Raw genomic sequence first — 18,631 nt, 5'->3', positions numbered from 1 at the left:
AAACGGAGTGAAAGCTGTGAAGAGGTTTACAAGAGTATTGGATCATGACAAAATATCCCAAATATCAAAAGTGGAGGAGGTCCTCGGTGTCTGGCTTCTATCTAGCCATGCTCAACATATAACACCAAACATGGAATAAAACTACAATTACACCACATTTTATCCTGAAAGCAACACGCAAAACTGTTATTTACCTCCTAATCCTAACGCAGTTCCTGACGAGCCTCCAAGATTGATCGACAGGGGGCGTCACATCAATTAGGGAAGTGAGTGGGAGGGGTTTAGCATCGAAAGGCCTTGACTGGCCATCCCAACATTGTTGGGATGAGTTAGGGGGCTGACCCTAAGCCAGGATTTTTTTGTCCAACATCAGTGTCTGACCTTAGCTTGAAGAGAAGCTTTAGTAAGAATGTTAAAAAAAATCCCATAAACGCACTCCTGAGCATTTTGGAAAGCCTTCCCAAATAAGTTGATGGTGTTACACCTACGAAGGGTGAACCTACATCAGATTTTCAATATGTTAACAAATGGGAAGCCACTCAAGTCCCTGCAGTATTTGTCCCATTTTTGCTGATTCACATCTTGCTTTTGTGGCATTCGTTCTTTTCTTCTTCCTGTACATTCTGTTTCAATGCCTGATGGAGAGTACCGTTCCAATTGCATTTTAATAATAGCTCACACACAGCAATGACAAATATCCCCTTTTGTCGGCTGTCAACTGTATCAGCCTCCGGTACCAAAGCTGCCTTCAGTCAGTTCGTGGCAGAACATAAAGTGGGAGAAAGGTGAAGGATCCTGAAGGCCGTTAATGGACCGCACTCTGAGGCCTGGCCACTCTGAGAGGAGCTTATGTTTGCTCACTCAGTTTTTGCTTCACCTCAACAGATGTCGCTTTTGATCACCCGCCGAATCAGGCCAAAAAAAAAAAAAAAAAAAAAAAAACTGGCTCCTTTATAATGCTATAAAAGTAACCAGTGGAACTGGCTATAACTTCAATGTTGAAAGTTTAAATCCTTTATCTCAACATAGGAGGCAACATATTTTGTCAAATATCCTAAACCTTACCCACAAAATGGAGTTAATATTTAATTTTATTACCACCGAATAAAATACACAGAGCAGAAATAGGCCTAATCCTGGCTAGATGCTTAAGCCCTCTTCTTGTCAGAAATGGTTGTTAATTTATATTATTTGGTTGTTGTCATGGATCTGCCTTTTCTCTACACATTTTCAAGAGGATCAGGGTCTTTGTTTGATGCACCATTAGCACTGGAAGCTAAACAGAGCCTCAGCATGATGCCACCTCCACCATGCATGATAGAAGGCACTATTGACAGATTTATCTTTATTCTTTTAATCATTCTGTTCTCTTGCATTGTTGTGGCCAAATAGCTCAGTCATCGTCTCCCCAGACCATACATGTTCACCAGATGTTTAAATTGGCAGTGTGGGCAGTTGCGTATTTCACACATAACTAAAATGAATTTTTGGAGCAGGTCCTTCCTTTTGGGATCAGCGCCCTCTTAGTGACCATATAGAAAACACTTGGCCTGTCACAATGGACGGTCACAGGGAAATGCTAGCAACTTCCAACATTTAATAATTGGTGGTTTCCTTTACTGCTTGGCCAGTTTCCTTTTATCTGAGGTGAACGTTTGGATCAGATGCATAAAAACAAAAGATTAAGAGATGTCATTATTTTTGGTTCATTTTGGATTAAACCAAGTCTAACTGCACCCCTTGCATATTTGCCTTCTGACAAAGTGGACAGAGAATAGTGCAGGTTTTTACCTAAAAATTAAATAACGAGTAAAGATTTCCTTCAACCCATCTGACACCCACGGATGTTTGTTCTGGGAGATTTTACAACTAGAAATGTAAGGCTGAGCTGTACATAGAGCTTTGTTAAAATTTCAAATGTAACTCAATATTGTTTCTGTTACCTAATCAGTGAGGGGAAGTATAAACATTTGCCCTAGAATGGAACAACGGCCCATTTTAAGATGTGGAAATTAAATGTCACACTTTTTGTTTATGTTGTATTTCACATTTCCACCCTGTATAAAGTTAGACAAAAATGTGAATCATTAAACACTTTTCAAATTAACTATTCACAGATGATGTGGCTCTGTTTGCATCTTCAAGCCAATCCCTTTGCATGCGCTGGATCAATGTGAAGCTGTCAGGATGAGGTGGACAGCTCCCTCCAGATTAGGTCAGTGTCTGCCTCCACTACAGGATTACAAGTATCTGTGTGTCTCATCAGTATCTTGTTCACGAGTCCGTGTGGCCTGCAGCGTGTTATACAGTACAGTGGCCCGGATGATGACGACATGACTTTGTATGCCTCTGATGAGCAATACACAACATTTAAGATAGTTCTAGGCACTAAGATAGTTCTGTGCATTTGTTTGAAGGCACACAAAAAAGTATAATGGGAAAAATAAAAATGAATCAGGCAAAATGTCAGGATGAGAATTGCAAATCCACACCAAGTCAGGTTCGTGTTTGGCCCAAAGTTCTGAAGGTGCCACATTCATCTATTCAAAATAATTGTTTGCATTCAACAACAAACAAATACTTTGTAAAGCCACTGGCTGAAGGTAAGAGAGTGTAAATATCCACAGTGCAGTTTAGTTCTATACCAACATGACTTGAAATGTGCCGAGGAAGAAGCCCTACTGCAATTTACAAATGAATAGAGGGAACAAAGAGCTTCATTTATGGACACGTGTCCTTTAGTCTCGTTGAACTAAAAATAATGTAAACAACTTTACATTTGGAGGCACCAGCCACCCCCGCCCCGGGAACCTGCATGGATGAGTGGGGACAGAAATAGGATGGACGGAAACAGAGGAAAATGTCCAAGAAGTGTCCCCAAAATTAACTCAAATGATGCCAACTTAATCAGAAACGTACATTACCACTGATAATCTGAGCTTTACTAAATTGTTTAAATACATAGTCTTCTTAGTGTAAGTAAACTTCTGAGTTTGACGAGAGCAATACACAAAAATAAAAATGTTCTCATTATTTTCATTTTCTGCAAATATAACTTATCGTTGCAACCCAATCTTAAATAACCAAGGGAGAATGGATGGATGATAGACAGAGCTTATATTTAAGTAAAAGTTTTTTTTGGGGGCTGATGTTTCAGAACAAGGTTACTATTAGGCTTCATTGTTAAAGAAAATCAAAGGAAAGCAGAATAAGGCCATCTGCCGCATGGCACAAAATCTTTAGAACCCGTCAGCCTTAATTTATTTTCTGATAAAAGTTTATTTTATAAATCTACCAGAATTTAAAATATCTACAAGGTGTTTACAGCTCTGCCTAGTTGCAATTTTAGCCACACATTTTGTGACTGGACATACTCTATGAACTAGTAAAAAAAAGAAGAAAAAAAAGCAGTTCAAACTAGTTCCAGCCTGTGCAGTTAGACGACCTCACTGAATGGTAAATTGCCCTGTTTTATGTTTCTACTGGTTGTGTAGTTCATGCAACCAGACCAGCTTTTAACCAGCTTTGTCGCATGGCCTTTAAATGTTTCTTATCTATTCTCGAGATCTAAATATCACACTTTTTATTGGTGTGGAGGTCAGTGTTAACGATGGTAAGATCCAAATATAGTATGTTGAAGATTGCCTCCATTAGAACAAATAAAAGCTGGTAGCCGGGTTTGAATTATGTAATGCCTGGTCGGCTGAGACCGGCGTAGCTCTTTGGGCAATCACTAAAGTACACAGTCAAATGATTCCCTCATTAATAGCATTAATTGCAGGGCCGTAGCAAATACTCTCCATAGAAACATTACTATTACTGACTTTGTCATTAGTTTGATGGAAAATGCTATGGTGCTATGGATTGCGCAATCACTTAAACAGGTGCATCTACTCCCTTACCGGTTTGTCCTTTCATATCCATGTGAATATGATCTCCCAGGAAAGTCAAAGATATGAGTGATAAGGGAGAACGCATACAATGCTGAAAAAGAAAGGATGGTTCTAATCCCTGTTCTCTTCCTCCACAAAGAGCTTTCTGGTATCCATGGAAGATACAATAGTAACTCCCCAGCTGTTCATAACTACAGACTTGATTTTACAATGATCGAGGCACACGCTTAAACACAGGCGGCCTCATTAACTGACAACTCATAACTAATTATGAGTTATGAGTTGTCAGTATATTACCTGGAGCAGACAGTGGTAGGAGCAGTAGCTGTGACACACATGACACCGTTAGCAATGAGTAGTGATAAATTACATCATTATTTATTATTGGAAACATAGACTTTCGTATTCACTCCACCTACCTTTGTCAGACATTCAAATTTGTCCGATCTGAAGCATTTAAGTCCGACAAAGTGGCTGCAAGAGCACTAACCTACGAGGGGGGATACTTTTTAACACCACTGTACTTTGGGTGCGCTAAACATTTTCTGCCTGTGCAGATTCTCAGAAAGAACTGATCAAAAGTCCAGTTGCCTCTGATTTAAGCCTGTTTACTAAACATTTACAGTGTGGTTGTCTTTTGCAAAAACCACACTGTAAACTGCTGACCACCTACTACAATAATGATCTGACTGAATAAATACCAAATATTAAAAAAAAATTAAAGTAAAGGAATCCCAAACGATCCCAAAACTTTTGAAACGACATCATTAAATCGTTAAAAAGTAGAAGATATCCCTAAATGCCTTACATTATCAGAACATGCTTTCACCGTAATGTGATTTTGAAAACAGAACCCCCACCCCAAAAAAAATAAAAAAACGAGTAATGCTCACACCCATCACTTTACAAGTCCTAAAAGCTTTTATTGGAAAAAAAAAAAAAAAGATTTTATGCCTCTCGCAAAGGCTTGTGTCTGATTGCCAGTAGATGCTGTTTGTGTTTTTGTGTGTGTCTGTGTGTAGGCACATATTGGCCGAGGACTGAGTTGCTTGAGTGTGCTTGTTAGCAGCCTGGCACCTGCAAGGATTTGTCATTAGTGAATTAGCAGACTGAGGGTAGGTGTTCATGTGCTGTGCTGCCTGTATGCAGTGTGCGATGTGTGTGCAGCGTGCAAGAGACCATGTATATCACAGTATGTCTGAGAGAAAGAGAGAGAGAGAGAGAGAGATAAAGCAGCCATAAACTGTTCCCTTCTGCCTCTGCTTTCTCAGAAAAACACTTTGTGACGTATCAAGTGGGACCAAGAGAAATTTTTTAAGCTCGACTGAGCTTAATAACTATTATGGCCACTCAGCAACATGCTGTTTAGGCATTGTACTCTCTGCTCTTAACTATGTTTGTTTTAGAGGTCAAGCTACAAGTAAAAGGGCAGAAGGTCTCTCCTGAATGGATGGAGCCAGTTGGCATGAATCCGCTCCATTTAGAGTACGTTTGGACCGCATTAAGTTTGAGTGTGATGATGTTTTAGTTGAGTTTGCAACAAAAATTATGTTCAGTATGATTAACAGGAGAATTATTGTTTTCTGGCATACAGGAACTAAACAATACTTAGAAAGTAGCAACTGTTTTATGAAGAAATCTGAGGAAATTTGGACAAGAGGAGCAATGACAGAAACAAATCTGGAATTTTGCTTCAATTGATTTAAGGATTCACGTTTATGATCCATTTTGGCTTGTTTGAGGTTTCACTGCAACACTAGTTATTTTTTAAACAGGTATTGAATTAAGAAAAATAGATATTTCCAATGAAGAAAATCCCCACCAGGTTAATAGGTGGCACTGGTGTCCACATTAATCACGCTTCAAAATAGAGATAAAGGAAAATAAGTAACCCAGGCTCATTATGCAGAACTGGGCGGGACCAAACAGGTACCCATCTATGTTTTAACCCCTCCTGCAAACTGCATACTTTTCCATGTCTCAGTCAGTTTTTCAGTAAAAAAAAAAACAATCTCCCTCCTTTATTATGTTGCTAAACACTTGTTTTTAATAAATCTTTTCAATAACCTTCTACTGGCTCAGGTATCTAAGAAGAACTTTCTGGGTTTAGAGAAAATATACTGTTCTTTCAGCATCGAGTAAGCCCATAAACCAGTACTGCACTGCAAAAAAGGAACTTAAAATAAGTAAAAAATATTCTTAAAATTAATGTATTTGTCCTTGATTTGATTTGACATAATTTGCCATTGGAATAAGATTTTTGCACTTAAAATATGAACAACTCATCTCCATCGTCTTATTTCAAGGGCAGGTTGTCTAATTATCTTATTTTAGGGGTCAAAATACTCATTCCATTGGCAAATAATGTTATTCACCTGCTCAAATCAAGGACAAATACACTAACTTTAAGAAAATATATTTATTTTTAGATTCGTTTTTGCAGTGTGGCTTCACTTGAAAAGGGTTTTCATGTCATCTCTAAAAGATGTTGAGAACTTACTGCAATCCAACATGTTTCATGCCTTTACTGCGGTACACTTTGGTGGTGCATAGATAGGATTGCATGTACGTGAAACATGCACATATGCTAGAAAAAACAAGGTTTTGACAATATTACATTTATTTAGCATTTTATTTATTTTTTCTCCTTTTTACTCTTTACTTGGAAAATAATCCTAGCTCTCTGAGAGCTATGACTCTGCGGTTGTCGTCACTGTTTCCAGCAGTGTCCCGTCATCCGCCATGTGCAATTTGTCTGTACACCCAGCTTGTTTACCCAGCCTCTGTTCGCCTTGTCTGTGTCAGCCGTAGATAATCACCTGTTTGCTCATCATCAGTAATGTTTGCTGTTCTTTGGATTTGTGTCTATTTGGAATTTTGGGCTACCTGAACATGGTCTGGCTTGGTCTTTTGTTTTTGCACCTTTACTGACTCTGCTGTACCTACCGGCTTTAGCTACGTTTGCATTTGGGTCCTCTTAGTCTTGCCTGTCCAAAAAAATAAAAATAAAAATGTAGTTAGTGGAATATTTACTAATTTCAGAGACATCTCTAGGTAGAACAACACAAAGCCACTTTCTTTCCCCTTCAAAAAAAAAAGCACAAAGTTATATATAAAATTAGCTACTGGCATTTTACTACAATGTTCTGGTATAAAGGCATTCCTACATCCACTACAGTCTCCAATTCACCCCCTCATCTCCACTCGGCACCCACATACAACCAATGGTAACCCCAGCACATAATCTAGTCTCCATATTCTCAGCAACAAGCACTTAACTCCCAACTCTCTATTGATCATAAATGCGTAAAAGCAATAGAAAACATTTTTTTGGAGCACATTTGACAGGAAGGTTAGATTATTTTTTTCATCTGGCATTTGCATGATCAGCAGTTGGAGTAAAATGCCAGGAAACCTTAGAGTTTGTAACAGATGGGATAGCGGTTGTCTACATGTATGTGTGTCTCTGTTTGTTTTGACAATAAAACATTTTTGATGCTGATGCCATCTGGTCGGGCTGAGCTCGTATAAAGACGGTTTCTGTGACTTGCACAAAGGCACGGCTCACAAGACAGCAGATGTGCTGAAACACGTGTTGCATGTCGGATCGCAGCCTCTGTGCTCGCTTGGTGTGGTTCTCCCGGTCCACAGGAGAGAATTTTAATTAGTGTGGCTGATGGGCAAAATGAGACACTTGAGCTGAGGGTGGCTCATGCTTTGCCACGTGCTTAGCGTCACTGGATATTTCACTGCTTGTGCAATTTTAAGCTGTGGTGTCTACAGCTGGTTTTCTTTGTGCTCTTTGAATAGGGAATCTGGCCATTTCCTGTTTTTAATATTTAACATCTAGGGTTTATTCAGTGTAGGGCTGCACAGTGGGCAGCGCTGTTGCCATGCAGCAAGAAGGCCCTGGGTTCAAATCCTACCCTTGCCCTGGGTCTTTCTGCATGAAGTTTGCATGTTCTCCCTGTGCATGTGTGGGTTCTCCGGCTTCCTCCCACCGTCCAAAAAATGACTGCTAGGTTAATTGGACTCAATATATTCTCCTTAGGTGTGAGTGTGTGCGTGGATGGTCGTTTGTCCTGTTTGTCTCTGTGTTGCCCTGCGACAGACTGGCGACCTGTCCAGGTTGTACCCCGCCTCTCGCCCAGTGAACGCTGGAGATAGGCACCAGCATCCCTTGCGACTCCACAAGGAATAGACGTTTTAGAAAATGGATGGATGGATGGATGGGTTAACTCACTCTAGTCACACCTTGTCTCCCAAGTCCATGCTGGAGTTGTCCTACTACTTATCCTGGTCAGTGCGAGCTTTTAAGGCTGAGTTCAACTACAAGGCTACAGACTGAAGAAGTCTCGTAGAGAACAGCTGAAAAGTTTTAACAAATGTCCAGAAGACCTACCTAATTTTTTTTATAATTATTCCACCTGGATTGTTCACCGACATCAGAACATTCTCATTTTACAATGTTGTATGATAATTTGTGAGATGCCAGTCCCATTTCCTAATAATAACAAACCTGGTTGAACTGAAATTTGTTTAAATCTAAATCTCTAAATCGCTCAGGAGAATGGATAATTTTAGCTTAAAAAGTGAACAATTAATACATGAATGGCTATTAAACAAATAGATTGGTCTATATCATTGTCAGTTCTTAGTGAGGATGCCATTATGTAATTGTTCAGCTGTTTTTTTTCCCCCAGCATTCCCATTTCTTTAGTCAGCATTAACAGCAAGCAGCCAGACTTCTATCTTTATTCAGATTTTTTTTTGACTCACAGGCTCAGATGCTGCTCTCTTAACAGATGGGGGGGGGGGGGGGGATCCCGACATTTGAAGATGTCCTGCCTGACGACTCATGCATGAATATTTATAGATCTTTACTGAAGAAGATAATTTGAGTTTGGAGAAATAGTAACTCCCATCCCTTCCTGCACATGCTTCTCGACATCTTAAAGAGTTATGAGATTATCTTTGTCCCAAATCTTTTGATGCAGGTGGATGCAAGAGAGGCTGGTGACAACACTAGACATGATGAGGCAGAGAGGAAGCCTTGACTCTTAATGAAGCTTTCGTGGATGTTGTGTAGAATGTGAAGTCAATCAAATGTGCAGCAGTACACTTTAAGTGGACTAGCTTGGATTTCCCTATTCTTGTCTTCTTGTTTTTCAAAAGGCATGTTCTTTGCCTTTTAAAAATCAACGAGTATCGCTCGTTTACTCTGGTTAGTTTCAAGGGAACGTCAATGTGTCTCCGGTTCTGCACGACATTTTGACTTTTCTTTTCTGAAAGTTAGACCTCATTGTGCCACAACCTCTATGTAAAGTGACTATATACCCCCCTCTCTTCCACATCTGCCCCAACTGGGGAAAGGGGACTATACCTTCTTTGCCTAGCTTTCATTAAATCCTTCTTTACTGTGGGAAGAGTAAGACACCTCCTCGGACCAGTCCACCATGCTTTTTTATTTCTTAGGGAAAAGGCTTTATCAAGCTGCCTCTGTGAGTACGAACATCAAGAAGTTACAAAACAGCCCTTAAAAGAAGAACATAGTGGATCAACAAGTTAAATACTGACAATCAAAACTGGTTGTTCACATGCAAAAGGGGACCATCAGCCTACCAACGGATCATTCCTGCTTTTGATGGCGGCTTTTTGTTCCCAGGCGGCTGAGTCGTGCTCGCAAAACTGCTTAACGATGTCCGGTTTCTCCCGATTTTAACAGGGTGGTGTCCTCTGGGTCCAATTGTCCCCCTCTTACAATGCTGAGCATGACTCAGACCCTGGGAACAAAAAGCCGCCATCAGAGCATGAATGATCGGTTGGTAGGCTGATGGTCCCCTTTTGCATGTGAACAACCAGTTTTGATTGTCAAACAAGGATCAAAACTGCTACAAACAAAGACATTCTGTGTTTAACTAATCACAGTCCTACAGGATTTATCTTCTGAGGATAGTGTGAACAAGACCCACAAAAAAAGACTTCTATGCTCTTTTAAGATCCATGACAAGGATGCAGCAACTCAAAAGCACCTTCAGACACCTCTCCGCATTGAGATCCCCGTTTTGATTGATCATTACCTTCCCCGTATTAGCTGTAGTTCTCATAGAGATGAAGGGAACTCACCTAATACGTTGAATCGTCTGAGCAAAGGTACACAGGCTTAGAAAACATGTGACCAGAGATTCAGCAATTTCTCCCTGAAGCCCCATTAAAACTCTATTTCCCAGATGAATGTCAAACTGACCAAAACAGCGTTCCAGTTTTGCTGCCAAATGAGCTAAAACTGAAATGCTGAATGAAATATCTGCAATAATTTCCTGTTTGGAAAAAAAAAGAAGGTCAATTTGACCTGCAGGAAAGTAAGGTTAAGGAGAGAGAGGCATAGTTCTTTTTTTTTTCCTTTTTTCCCCCTGCCTGACACATTTAGGTGCTCTCGTTCACTCACACCTTGCTTTCAACATGATTACCTGTCATCAGTTTTCTTCATTACATCCTCCTATTTGCACTTTTTGAACCATAAGGGACAGTGTGGAAAAGCCTGACCTTCATCTTCTGGCAGCTCCGCTCCTCCAAAACACCTCTGTGACAAATCTAATATATGCCTCACCACGGCTTACACTCATCACCTCGCCATCCTCCCCAATTTACTCAACCATGCTTTCATCTGATTTTAAGGAGAAAGCGATTGTTCCCCTCTCCCAGCTGCAGCGATGGTGACTAATGCAGAAATTAAGCGTGGAGGGGGGATATTCAGCCACAAGCAGCGTGACACTCTCATGAATATGACTTGCATCACTCTCGGGGCACAAGGACTTTTAAATGCTCACGATTAGCTGCTGTTACTGATGCTGATTTGTGAGAAATTAGTTTCAAATGCTTTTACACGTCACTCAGGGTTTTTAAAATTAGCTGCCTATTGGTAATCTGCAGCTTACAAGCCTCGGTGCCTTCCAAAACTAGTCAGACGTCCACAGAATTCAATGGACTAATTGAAATTGTTAAGATGAAGGAAAAGGACACTCATCTTCAACATTTTTAGCCAACAAAAATAGGAACATTTGTCAAACATTTGTACATGTTTGACAAATGTCAAACATGTGGCAACACTAGAAAAGTGTTGCCACATGTGACCCCCCGAGTCACTATTTTTGTTTCTTTCTCAGTCAATACTTTGAAGAATCACTGATGCTGGTCCTATTGGACAGCCTTGTACATCTAGAGATCGACATTTTACCCGCTTTTCTCTCAGCAGAGCGACACAAGCTCAGTCCGATTGGACGGAGAGCTTCTGTAATCATCAAATTTGAAGACTTGCCGCCGATTCTCAATGAGACAGAGGTCCGTACTTTGACTAGGCCATTCTAACACGTAAAGATTCTATAACATGCCCTTTGTACCGTCTAATTACTGAAAAGTCCTTTATAAATAAACTTGCCTTGCCTTTAATCTAAACCATTCCACTGTAGCTCTGGCTGTACGCTAAGGGGCTGTTTTACTGTTGGTAGGGGAACCCCATACTCTACATCACGGGTGAGCGACTTTCAGCTCCGGAGCTGCAAGTGCATCTTTGGACCTTCCACAATGGCTTGGCTGAAAATGATTGAGACTCATCCATCCATCCGTTTTTTAACATGTCTATCCCATGTGGGGTCACGAGGGGTGCTGGTGCCTATATGGAGAACCAACTAATATTTAAAGAAATTGATATAATAACACTACGATAGACTGGCGACCCGTCCAGGGTGTACTCCGCCTCTCGCCCATTGGCAGCTGGAGATAGGCACCAGCACCCCTCGCGACCCCAACAAAGGATAGACGTGTTATAAAATGGATGGATGGATGATATAATAACAAATACAGGAGTAAGGAATGCTCACATTAAACACAAAAAAACAGTAATGCACTTTTACCTCAACTTTTTTGTACCCAGCTGCTTTTTGTTCACACCATTTTTCACAAATATCAACATCCCATGGAAGAAAACCTATTCACCCTCTCTTTAAGTTGTTCTGTAAAAATGGAAATAAAATGTGTGTTTTCTTTACAATAATAACAAACTGCAGATATTTATCAAAAATTACAAGTTGGCTTTTTCTAAAAAAAAAAAAAAAAGGTTGTGCAACATTTGTAGCTTTAAATGAGTTGTTTAGCTGGACTGTGGCCAAAAAGGACTCTTTGGATTGTAAAGATTGCAGACCCTTGCTCCGCATCACAATGTGTTGGTCTATGAAAAATGTACTAAAAGTATAGTTTTTACGACTCTGTCATAATTAACGGAAGTATTAAATTCATTCATTCAGTTACTTTCTATCCCGTATAACCTGAATCTTACATTTTGAAACCTGAGTGCCGTCAGTGGATCTTCACTTTGCTAGGAAAAACTCAACATTTTTCAGTCAAAGGAGTGGTCGCCTTGCATTTTAATTTAGTCTAAAATATCATTCAGAAAGTCTTGGCTCTTCTGAGACTTCAGGGTGGCCCAGTCAGGTGTACAGGTAGACACCAGGCCTACCTTTGCACAAGACTAGCTGTGCTTTTAAATAGTTCAACTGGATTTGATAAAGAGCGTAAGCTGGCTTGTGTAAAATGTGATTTTTAAAGCAGTCCCAGCCCAACATGAAAGTTCAAATTAATTCAGGGATGGTGATGACGGCGATAATCTTTTAAATCCCACAGAAGGGTTGCATAATGGATTTGTTGATATTTGTTTTCTCTGAGCATGAGCGGGTGAGCAGGCGGAGGCGTGACAAAGTCTGCGTTGGTGCTAATAGAGAGTGTAGGAGGGAGGGCACACAAACGTTTCCCAGCACAATAAAAGAGCTCCCCAAAGCAACAGAAATAAAACTTTGCTCTCATCAAACCTTCACAATTGGACCGATTTTGTATTCGTCATCATCAGAGCTGCCATGGAAGAAGTAACATATGTCTGCCTGACCCTACAGATAATCTTTTTTGCTACATGGACCGACGTTTATATACCTGAACTTTGCAGTAGTCTGAGACATTTTAACCTGTCATCTATTGAGCTTTTCTATTCCTCTAATATAATCCTAATAAAGGAGGACTTGGTATATTTATTTTCAGCAATCAGTTCCATGCCATTCTGCAGCCAAAAGACTCTCAGAAAGCCTTTACTTTTTCTTGCGTGAAAAATAAAATATTTAAAAACTTTTATACATGAGAAATATATACATGATACAAACTATATTTTCAGAAAAACAAGTTTAGAATATCATGACCATTTTTCTTACAAAGAGACCCCCCCCCCCCTCCAAAAAAAAAAAAAAGAAGACATGTAACGGTATAAAAGAACGATTTCAGTGTCTATAAAAGTCATATTCACAGAAAACACTAAAGGGTATAGGACTGAAAACTGCTCCAAATGTACAAATTATGCTGGTGTTATAAAATCTTTTTTTAAGTAATAGAATAAGACCATACAGCTTTAAAAACAGTATTTCCTTATATAGACATGATAATTTTACTTTTTCTCAATATTTGCTGTTTTTTTTTTTTTTTTTTTTTTAGCTCTGAAAAAGGACATGCAGCAATATTAGATTAATAGCTGTGGAGAGGGAAAAAGGAAATTCAACTGTGGTCATTCGCGAGAGTTCATTGCATTCATTTGAACTGAATATTTTAATGTGCCTAAAATGCATACACAACTGGCGAACAAAAAAAAAAAAAAAATCAGCTATCACATGTTTACACACATCTCCATTAATCATTGCTAAATGTATCTACAGCTCCTTTGTACATATCTTGTCATCTTATCATGCAAAGGTCTCTTTGTTCCCCAGGCTCATGAAACATTTGGTTTGGATTCAAATATCTGAAATATAACATTTTCGTCCTTACAAATTAGATATAATAATTTTTTTAGCTTTGACAGGAAGCCTTGTCCTTTTTCTAAACCACATATTCTTGTCCTTTTATAATCAAACATGATTGAAGATGCAGAGAAAAAAAAATTCTTCTTATACCTTCATACATTGAATATCATTTCTGGCGTGTCCTGATCTGCCTCGGATGATTTTAACAAGAATGAATACGTAAAGCCCCGCAGAAATGATCCTGGGAATAAAGAATTTGGATTGCATATCAGTTCAATCCATCCATTTTCTGTGCCTGCTTATTCTTGGAGGGTCGCTGGTGCCTATTTCCACTAGTCCCTGGTACAGGTTGCCAGTCAATCACAGAGCAACGCAGAGGCAGGGTCAACTCCATCCTGAGATTCGAACCTGGGACCTTCTTAGTGCAAGGTGACTGTGGTCCTAACGTCAGCGTACATTTCAATTCCATAGTAAATAAGAACATTTATGCTGGGGTCTCACACCCAAATCCTCTAAAGCCAGTGTCCTGCAACTTTTAAATGTGCGCCTTGCCCTAAACACATGAATCAAATGTCTAAAATGCCTCACTAGCTTGCATTTGCAGCACCTCTTGTGGACTGTAGTTTGAGACCACTCCTAAGGAACCAAGTCGACACACCAATACACAGGAAGGCTTGATGTGATTGAGATGCTGTGGGGCGACTTAAACCAGGCTGTACCTGCAGGAAACCCTTCAAACATCATTCAGATAAATAATAGAGGGAACTAAAACTATTATGCTACAACACATATCTCTTTGAAGCTCTTCTAGCTAAAGTGAACGAGACTAGCTATCAGACGGGTAGGGTGTCATCGCTTTCTCCTTAGAGAACATTTTCTTTCTGTTGTTTAATGAGTTAAACAAGGTTATTTCTTATTAAGTACTGTCAAATCATGTTCCAGAGATGAATAAAAGGTTATAATCGACATTGTGTGAACATTTCTTAATAAAGTAGTTTAATGGCACCCCTTAATTTTTCATAACAGTATGTCCTAATTGTAAAATGTTTAAGCCTCACCCACATAACTTGATCAGGAAGTAATGCACCAACAAACAATAGGCTTCCAAAATAGGTTGAAAATGTATTTATTTACAAAATGGAAATAAATCAAGCCCAAAGGTTGGACATTTGCAGTAAACATAACATGTCAGTATGTTGGACGCTTGTCAGTAAGTTTAATTTCTTAAACTCTTGTTACAACATAAGTGTGTCCCTCACATTAAAATGAATCAAAACACATCTTTCTGGTGTTTTTTTTTTTTGTTTTGTTTTAATTTACACATACAGTACATAATTAAAAAAAAAGCCATTAAGTGATGTGTTTCTCAAACTTTCAAACACAGGATTAAAAGGCCGACATGCATTTATTGTAATTAAGAACTGGCTTAGATAAGGCCTACTTTACATTCAGTGGGCACATTGAGGTGCCTATGTGTAATAATGGTTTTATAACACTAACGCTAAGAGGCAGAGGAACATGTTCATTCATTTCACAAATCAAACCAACACACTTTATTATTGCTCCTTCACAGAAATGACAATTACTCCAGAATTTAACATATATGGTGGATTTGGCAACTTTGGATGCAAAAATTCACCCATAAGAGAAACTTAAATGGCAATGATGCCACCTGGAGGCAGAACTGAGGCATTACAATCAACTCTTTGGTTCCTCTTAATGTATGTTAGTCCTTTGTTGTGTTTTTTTTTTTCTTTGTTTTTTGTGCATGTAAATGGCCCAAATAATAATCCTGTAGCCAAGCGGTGTCGGGCTTGTTAAGAGGGGCAGCTTCCTCTGAGGTTCTCCGCATCATCATGTGTCATCCTCATTGAAGAAAAAGATGTAGTAGAAGACCGCGCTGATTGTGAGCAGGGCCACTGACAACAGCATGTTCTTGCGGTTCTCCCCTCTCAACATCGCAAGCTCCTTATCTACAGACAAAAAAAAAAAAAAACATTAATTAACAAGTAAGGTTTGGCAACAATCAGTCTCCAATGTCGCTGGAAATATTAAGTGTTTTTGTACATAATATACTAAAAATCTCCTAATTCTAAACCATATAATTCTTAATTAGCCATTTTGTTGTTATTGATATGTTAAAATGTTGTCACCAATGAGTTAGTAATGCTTCAAAGAATAAGAAAGATGCTAGCTCTAAATCCATGGAATTTATGTAGGAAACGGAAGTGAAAATTAATCTGGAATCTTGAAAATCCCTTGACTGGCAGCAGGCCCTTCCCCTCACTTCACTTTTCAATAGTGATTAAATATGTAAAAACATGCAAAAACATACTTTAATGATCAAGTGGAACCTATCACCAGGAAGAGTTATTTTAGGAGTATAAGCTCACCCAGTTTTTGGACCCTTTCATTTATGATTGCCATTTCATTTTCCAGTTCTTGTCTGTGGAGCAAAGTGGGATGGGGAAATGTTACAGATCAATCTCCAATATAAAAAAAACATAAAAATTATAATAGTAATACACATACTTACATCAAAGATGCAAAAAAGAGAGTATATGGCAAATGTACTCATTTCCCTTATGATTCTTCAGATTGTGTTATCAGGATTTTATGTGACAGCCCAGCACCAACTCGTGCATTGTTGTGAAGTGGAATAAAAATGATGAATGGCTTTTAAACGTTTTTACAAATCCAAATCTGAAACATTTGACATGCATTTGTGTATATTGCATGCTTACGCCTTTGTGAATAATTTTTGTCATTTCTTTCCATAAAGGCCAGAGTTGTCCCTCCAGAGCCACCGTGTGCCTCATGGCTGCCTGTCTAATTAATCCTTCTTTTCAGTTTCAGATGGATTAAACAGTGCTTCTTTAGGTGTTTTAGAGTGTTGGATTTTAATTTATAACAAAACCCTGCGTTGAGCTTCTGCAAAACGTTATCCCCAAACCTCGCTGTCTGCTGTTTTCCTCGATCTTTATTATGCAGTATGTTCATTAATGTTCTCTAACAAAACTCTCAGGCTTTACAGACCAGCTGTATTTATGCTAAGATTCAATCGCAGACAGGTGAACTGATTACGACTGGACAAAAATATCCTGTCAAGGAGTGACACTGAAGTAGTCCATCCGTTTCTAACTTCAAGCCTGGACTATTGTAGTTCTTTACCATCAGGAAGTTCACAAAATGCAGTTCAAAGCCTTCAGCTGATCCAAAACGCTGCAGCAACAGTTCTGATGAAAATTAAAACAAGAGATCACATTTATCCAATTTTAGCTTCCCTCCATTGGCTCCCTGTTAAATCAATATCATTTAAAATCCTCCTTCTCACATATAAAGCCCTAATAATGAAGCTTCAGCATATATCAGAGACCTGACTGCTCCATGTATTCCTAAAAGAACACTTTGCTCTCAGGCTGCAGGTCTACTGGTGGTTCCTAGGGGTTTGAAAAATACAATGGGAGGCAGATCTTTTGGTTATCAGGCTCCTCTCCTGTGGAACAAACTCCCAGTTTTAGTCTGTGAGGCAGACACCCTGTCTACTTTTAAGACCAGGCTTTAAACTTTCCTTTTGGATAAAGCTTAAAGTCAGAGAGGCCTATGTAAGCTTTTCTCTCCAAGACATAGGCTATTACTGCAACCAACTGTATTTCATCCCCTAGACTTGAAAACTGGCTCTAAGGTTATCTTTTGAGCTGTGTTTCTTTCCTAGATGATGCCTAGATGGCTACTGTCATTAACTTATTACTTTTCTCTCAAATAGAAAGTACTCCTAGATCCGCGCTTCTGTGCTCCTTTTGAGTGTCTGCTCTGTCTTTTCAAACCCCTACATGATTGTTCACACTGAGCCTGGTTCTGCTGGGGGCATCTTCTAGGTAAAGGAGAGTTTTCCTCTCCACTGTCACTTCATGCATGCTCAGTATGAGGGATTGCTGCAACGTCAATGACACAATTAAAGCCACCGTCTATTACCAGCTCATCCAGGTGGACTAAATGCTGCAAGTCAATGCCTCGGTGCAATCTGCTGGGTTTCCTTGCATAGAAGACGTTTTATCCCAATCCGTTTGTAGCCTATGATTCACATTAATTGACTTTGTAAAGTGCCTTGAGATGACAAGTGTTGTGAATTGCAACTATTTAAATAAGCAGAATTAAATCCCAAGATTTTACTAATAGATAGATCTCAGCTGTATCTTCCCACGTATTTAAAGTCGACACCTCCACCTGCAGTCTTCATACTCACCTCTCCTTCTCGGACAGTCTCGTCTTCCTGTTTTTAAACTCCGCCCTCTCCAGGTTGTCCTGGCAACGCCCCCGTCTTTCTTCCAGCCTGTCAATCTTTACAGACAGAGACAAAAGCAGCAAATTTATCAATTCAACGACATTGCAAAAAGAACAAGCAGAACAATGAATGAATAAATGATATGAATGATACACACCAATCGACAGAAAAGCGACTGGTTCAGTAATATTAAATGAGATAACGCTTAAAAAGTTTTACCTCAGAGGCGATGCTGACATTCTCGCGTTTGTTGTCTCTCGTTTTAGCCATTTTCGTGCCTAAAGCGATAAGAGGCAAAGTGGAAGCAGCTAGATAAAGCTCTGACTGTACGGAAGTGATTTTCTTCGTTGTGATATTTACCTTCCTGCTCTGTGAGGTTCCGCCGCCAGAAAGCTGTGCTGCCCTCTGCTGGTCAAATATGTCATTACTACACACAATCAACACCGTCTGTTTCACTTTGTTTTGTTTTTTTGTTTTGTTTTTTTAATTACGCGCTCAAGTATTTGGTATTCTTTAAAAAAAAAAACGTAATTGTCTGTATATCACATGTGCTGCTATATTATTTTCTCTGACGACGTTCACCTGCTGGCAGGTGAGGAGAATAGAGAGAGTTCTTA

The 18,631-nt window shown here is 39.3% G+C and overlaps 1 protein-coding gene across 1 annotated transcript; it reads right to left on the bottom strand.

Moving 5' to 3' along the window:
* Positions 1-14,839: 14,839 nt before the first annotated feature.
* On the bottom strand, positions 14,840-18,364 carry ccdc167 (coiled-coil domain containing 167). Its single transcript, XM_021318839.2, has 4 exons — positions 18,234-18,364; positions 17,976-18,070; positions 16,123-16,175; positions 14,840-15,702 (listed from the first exon to the last, which is right to left on the bottom strand). The coding sequence occupies exons 1-4, from the start codon at positions 18,282-18,284 to the stop codon at positions 15,584-15,586; spliced, it is 318 nt and encodes a 105-aa protein (XP_021174514.1). The 5' UTR covers positions 18,285-18,364; the 3' UTR covers positions 14,840-15,583.
* Positions 18,365-18,631: the final 267 nt, after the last annotated feature.

The sequence above is a fragment of the Fundulus heteroclitus genome, unplaced genomic scaffold (assembly GCF_011125445.2).
Source record: "Fundulus heteroclitus isolate FHET01 unplaced genomic scaffold, MU-UCD_Fhet_4.1 scaffold_220, whole genome shotgun sequence".
NCBI lineage: Eukaryota > Metazoa > Chordata > Actinopteri > Cyprinodontiformes > Fundulidae > Fundulus > Fundulus heteroclitus.
The sequence above is the reverse complement of the archived record's forward strand: the minus strand, read 5'-3'. Positions and strand labels throughout refer to the sequence as shown.

What these genes read in the sequence shown, in the direction of transcription:
- ccdc167 (XM_021318839.2), bottom strand. Translation starts at nt 18,284, where the DNA reads ATGGCTAAAACGAGAGACAACAAACGCGAGAATGTCAGCATCGCCTCT. An exon ending in AGACTGTCCGAGAAGGAGAG is followed by an intron (nt 16,176 to 17,975) that starts GTGAGTATGAAG and finishes TTTGCTCCACAG; the next exon opens with ACAAGAACTGGAAAATGAAA. An exon ending in TGAAAGGGTCCAAAAACTGG is followed by an intron (nt 15,703 to 16,122) that starts GTGAGCTTATAC and finishes TTTTGTCTGTAG; the next exon opens with ATAAGGAGCTTGCGATGTTG.